General features: G+C 56.7%; 2 protein-coding genes across 2 annotated transcripts; both read left to right on the top strand.

Moving 5' to 3' along the window:
* Positions 1-220: 220 nt before the first annotated feature.
* Positions 221-1921, top strand: VTN00DRAFT_3283 (uncharacterized protein; the record flags this gene model as incomplete). The annotated part of the gene is made up of 1 exon (XM_069429583.1): positions 221-1921. The coding sequence occupies one exon, from the start codon at positions 221-223 to the stop codon at positions 1919-1921; it is 1701 nt and encodes a 566-aa protein (XP_069283021.1).
* Positions 1922-3434: 1513 nt separating this feature from the next.
* Positions 3435-4249, top strand: VTN00DRAFT_3284 (uncharacterized protein; the record flags this gene model as incomplete). Its single annotated transcript, XM_069429584.1, has 3 exons — positions 3435-3536; positions 3599-3702; positions 3754-4249. The coding sequence occupies 3 exons, from the start codon at positions 3435-3437 to the stop codon at positions 4247-4249; spliced, it is 702 nt and encodes a 233-aa protein (XP_069283022.1).
* Between the last annotated feature and the right edge of the window lie 201 nt (positions 4250-4450).

Consider the following 4450-nt stretch of genomic DNA (forward strand, 5'->3'; position numbering starts at 1 on the left):
TTTTTTTTTTTTTTTTCTTTTTTTCCCTTTCTTTTTTTTTTTTAGTTTCCAGCAGATCGACCGTCAAGGCTGTCTGCAGCACACGTGATGGGGAGAATCTCCGCTCGGCAGTACGCATCGGGTGCGGCGCGGGGTTATATATTCGAACCGTGTCCCTCTTCGGGAAGATCCCTCCCAGCTCAACCACTGCAGTCCTTTTCTATCGACACGCAGAGGCAAGATGAACGGCCTCCTCCTCGTCACGATGCAGCCGGCAGCCAGCCTGCCGGCCGCCCAGTTCCACGACTGGTACAACAACGAGCACGGCCCGCTCCGTCTCCGCCTCCCCTTCATCCCCAGCGGCTTCCGCTACCGCGCGACCGACCTGGACGGTGACGGTGACGGTGACGGTAACAGAGGCAACGATCGACCAGAATGGCTGGCCATCTACGACGTCACCGACATGTCCGAGCTGACGCGCCCGCCGTACACGACCCTCCGCGAACCCGGCGTCAAGAGTCGGCGCGAGACGCAGACCATGGCGCAGATCACCGTCGACCGACGGCTGTACGATCTGATCGATGACCACCGCATCGACGGGTTCCGTCCGCCGGAGGCGGCGGATGCGCCCTCCGCCGCGGGGAGCGTCCTCGTCGCCGTCTACTCGACGGTGCACCCCGGCAGGGAAGACGAGCTGGACCGGTGGTACCGCGAGGAACACATCCCGCTGCTGTCCAAGGTCCCCGGGTGGCGGCGGACACGGCGCTTCGTGACCTCGTCGGTCCTGAAGGACGCGGAGAGGGAGTACCTCGCCCTGCACGAGTACGATCCGCAGAACGGCCTCGGCGGACCGGAGTGGCAGGCGAGCGTCAGCACGCCGTGGACCAGGAGCGTCAACGCGGACGTCGTCCGGGCGAAGAGACGCAGGACCTACACCTGGTTCTACACCTTCGGCCCGGCGCCACGGGAGCTGGGCGCGCTGACCGGCGAGACCGCGCCGTTCACCTCGCCTGACGGCCGGACGAAGACCGTGCCCTCGACCACGCGCCCCGCCGTCGAATCGTACCTCACCACCCCCGACGGCGTCGACATCCCCTACCGTCTCGAGGGCTCGTCGGACCCGGACGGCCCCGTCATCGTCCTCAGCAACTCCATCCTCGTCGACTGGGGCATCTGGGACGGCTTCGTCGACGCCTTCCTCTCCGACCCGGCACATCGTCGGTTCCGCGTCCTGCGCTACCTCACCCGCGGCCGCCTCCCGCGGTGCGGCACGCGCCCCATCACGCTGGACGTCCTCTCCGACGACCTCATCGCCCTGCTAGACGCCCTCCGCATCCCGCGAGCCGCCCTGCTCGTCGGCGTCAGCCTCGGCGGCGCAACGGTCCTCAACGCCGCCCTGCGGTACCCCGCGCGCGTGGGCGCCTTCGTGTCCTGCGACACCAACGCCGCCAGTCCGGCGGGGAACCGCAAGGCGTGGGGGGAGCGCGCCGCGATCGCGGAGGCGGAGAAGGCCGTCTCCCCCGTCTCCGGGGAGGCGATCGTCGGGTCGCAGCTCGCGGAGGCGACCGTGAGACGGTGGTTCGTGCCGACAAGCTACGACGGCGGCGCGCTCGAAGGGAAGATCGGCAGGGTCAAGGCCATGGTCGAGACGAATAGCCTCGCTGGCTTCAAGCGAAGCGTGCAGGCCCTCTTCGCGTACGATCTGCGGGAGCAGATGAAGGTGTCCCGGACGAGGGGTCTCTTTGTCGTCGGGGCCGGGGACGGCGTCCTGCCCGGGACGATGAGGGAGATGGCGGCGATGCATGGTGCAGAGGTCGGTGGTGGGGCCGAGTTGAAGGTCATTGACCATGCGGGCCATCTGCCCATGGTGGAGCAGCCGGAGAGGTTCGCGGAGGTGGTGGTGCAGTTCTTGAGTGGGAGGGCTAGTGGCGGTGCTGAGTAAGATATGAATCATCTGCTGTTGATAACTACCACCGTGGGATACCCTTGTGAAAAGATATTATTCCGGCTTTGTATATATAACGTACACGTGTGAAAGAATTGGAAAATATAAATATATCCAACAGACCTCTCTGTATGGGAGCTAGTTCTCCTCTCAACAAAACACAACTCTTTTTTTTTTAATTATTTTTTTTTTTGACTGGACAAATTAGCCCGAGATGTTGATTCTAACAGACCAAACCCAACCTGACCGAACCTGACCTGTGAAAAAATTAAAAGTCCTACGCCTTGGCTGGGCTGCACTTGTGTGTCCAGTCCAGACTGTAAAGAGGCAGGTACATAGGAAAAAGCTGTATTACTGATCATAGGCTTCTGTATCTCCTTGTGAGTAAAAAAAAAGTGCTGTTCGCTCGCTGATATATATATATATATATATATATATATGTTATGTATGTATGTATACAAGGGACATGGTGAAATGTTTTGATTGAATCACCAGTTCTGTAGATGTCAATTCTGTCAGGGATCTCGACTACATCAACTTTGGTCTTGTAGGGACGACAGTGCGTTTCTTTCTATTATATGATATCCAGAGATCGAGGATGACATGTGTAGATATTGTTGGGGGCTATTCTGCTGTCAGTCTGTTTGTTTACATTGATGGTGTCATTGGGCCGTCACTTCTCATCGACTTGTCTTGGATCGATTCGGAAGTGTAGATGCGGTCCCCGACCTGAGAGGATCGTGCTTGGGAATCCGGGATGCTCGCGCTTATTCTAACATCAGATGTGGGAGAGTTTAAAGATATTGAATACCTGGGAATGTATCGAATTGCTGGGTTGCTGCTTTCGTCTACGGGCTGTAGGTTCTTGGGTGGTGTTCCAAGTGCTTGTTAAGCGCTGACTTGGGTAACTACTTTGGGTAGACTGGGCGAAATATCTACCTATATCAATGGGATAGAACACTCGTGTATCAAACAAGTTCTTGGACGTTACACTTGCGTTTTTTTCGCAGATCGAGCTTCAGCGGTAAGGCTGAACCGGCAACGTGGTAGCTCTCACCAGGCAGTCGGAATCGATAAGCTTGATCCGATGTAGATATGACGTCTCCCGCCCGGGAGCTGTGAACAGCGGCCGTCCGACCACATCAGGTTCGACGCACCATTGACGACTCATTTATTCATCTCAACTGGAGCTTACATGGAGATGTGTTGTTTCCGACAGGCGAAGCGCATACTGCGTAATTCTTCGCTAGCAGCTCCGCTGGCAACCATAGCCCGGCCTTCCTGCTGTTCTCCGCTATAATTCCCTGCGTACAACAGAGCCGGACGAATCGGGAGAATGACGTCTAAAGATAATTGGCGGAAGTTGTCAGGGAAACCCGTCGACGTATCTGATCCAACGTCACCGTGATGAACATCTGGCGCGGTCTTCGAGGTTATATCAACCGCGGCCGCAGGCCATCGAAAGATCGCTGACAGCATGTTTTCTATTTTTCGAACAGGAACACCCAAAATGAGCAAGTCCGACGAAGCGAAGGCGATTATCCACGACATCTCCGACAAAAATGTGGATGAGATTGTCCGCGCGAGCTCCTTCACCAACGAGGTGGAAGAGGTTAGTTCCCCTCTCTGTTTTTGATGCTGCTGTTCTTGTTGACTCCTGACTAACTCGTCCAGTCAATCCGCGGCCACATCCACGAGGAATTAACCAGCTGGATGTTCTACAGGAAGATGGCTGGGGACTGCTCGCGCGCGAATATCGCGCTGCACGGCTTTGCGCTGTAAGTCCTCGCTTGCTGAAGATCAGGATACGTACTCATCAGTCGACGTAGCCTGTGGGAACGCTCCGCGGCCGAGTGTCTCGCCGACGCGTTCTGGCTTGAGAAATATCTCATCCAACGCGGCGGCCGCTGCAGGCCAACAGACATTGAAGCCCCGAAGATCGAGTGGCCTGACAACCCGGTGGAACCCGTCAAGCCGGTCATGGAGGCGGTCAACACCGAGAAGAGACTTCTCGAAGACCTCGAGCGTCTCTGCTGCCTGGGCAACAGGTGCGGGAACAACTCCCTGGCGGACATGATCGAGACGCGTTTCCTCAGGAAGGAATCAAAGCACGTCAAGGACCTCTGCGACCTCCTCCAGCAGGTCGTGCGCGTATCCAAGACGCCCGGCCATGGGCTCTTCCACCTGGACGCGGAACTGCGGCGCCACGATGGCTGTCTTCCGTGGTCCAAGTCGAACGACCCCAACAATATTGATCTCTCTCTGTCGGAGGTCGCGATGAATGTGGAAAAGTGCCACCTGGGTTCCAACGGTCATTGTACCTAGACTGTTAGCCAGATCATATCTGACATATGGTCGTTGAGTCAACAGGAAATGAAAATGATTTGACGATCAATAAACAAAGCTGTTGCACGAGGTAGAAACTCCTCCCAGCAGTTGTTCATGTCGACGGCCTTGTAGGCACACGACAGAGGTAGAGACTCGAGTCATAAGGGTGTCCTAGATTCATCCGATGGATTATTATTA

The sequence above is a fragment of the Thermoascus crustaceus genome (genome assembly GCF_041956765.1).
Source record: "Thermoascus crustaceus strain CBS 181.67 unplaced genomic scaffold VTN00scaffold_13, whole genome shotgun sequence".
Taxonomy (NCBI): domain Eukaryota; kingdom Fungi; phylum Ascomycota; class Eurotiomycetes; order Eurotiales; family Thermoascaceae; genus Thermoascus; species Thermoascus crustaceus.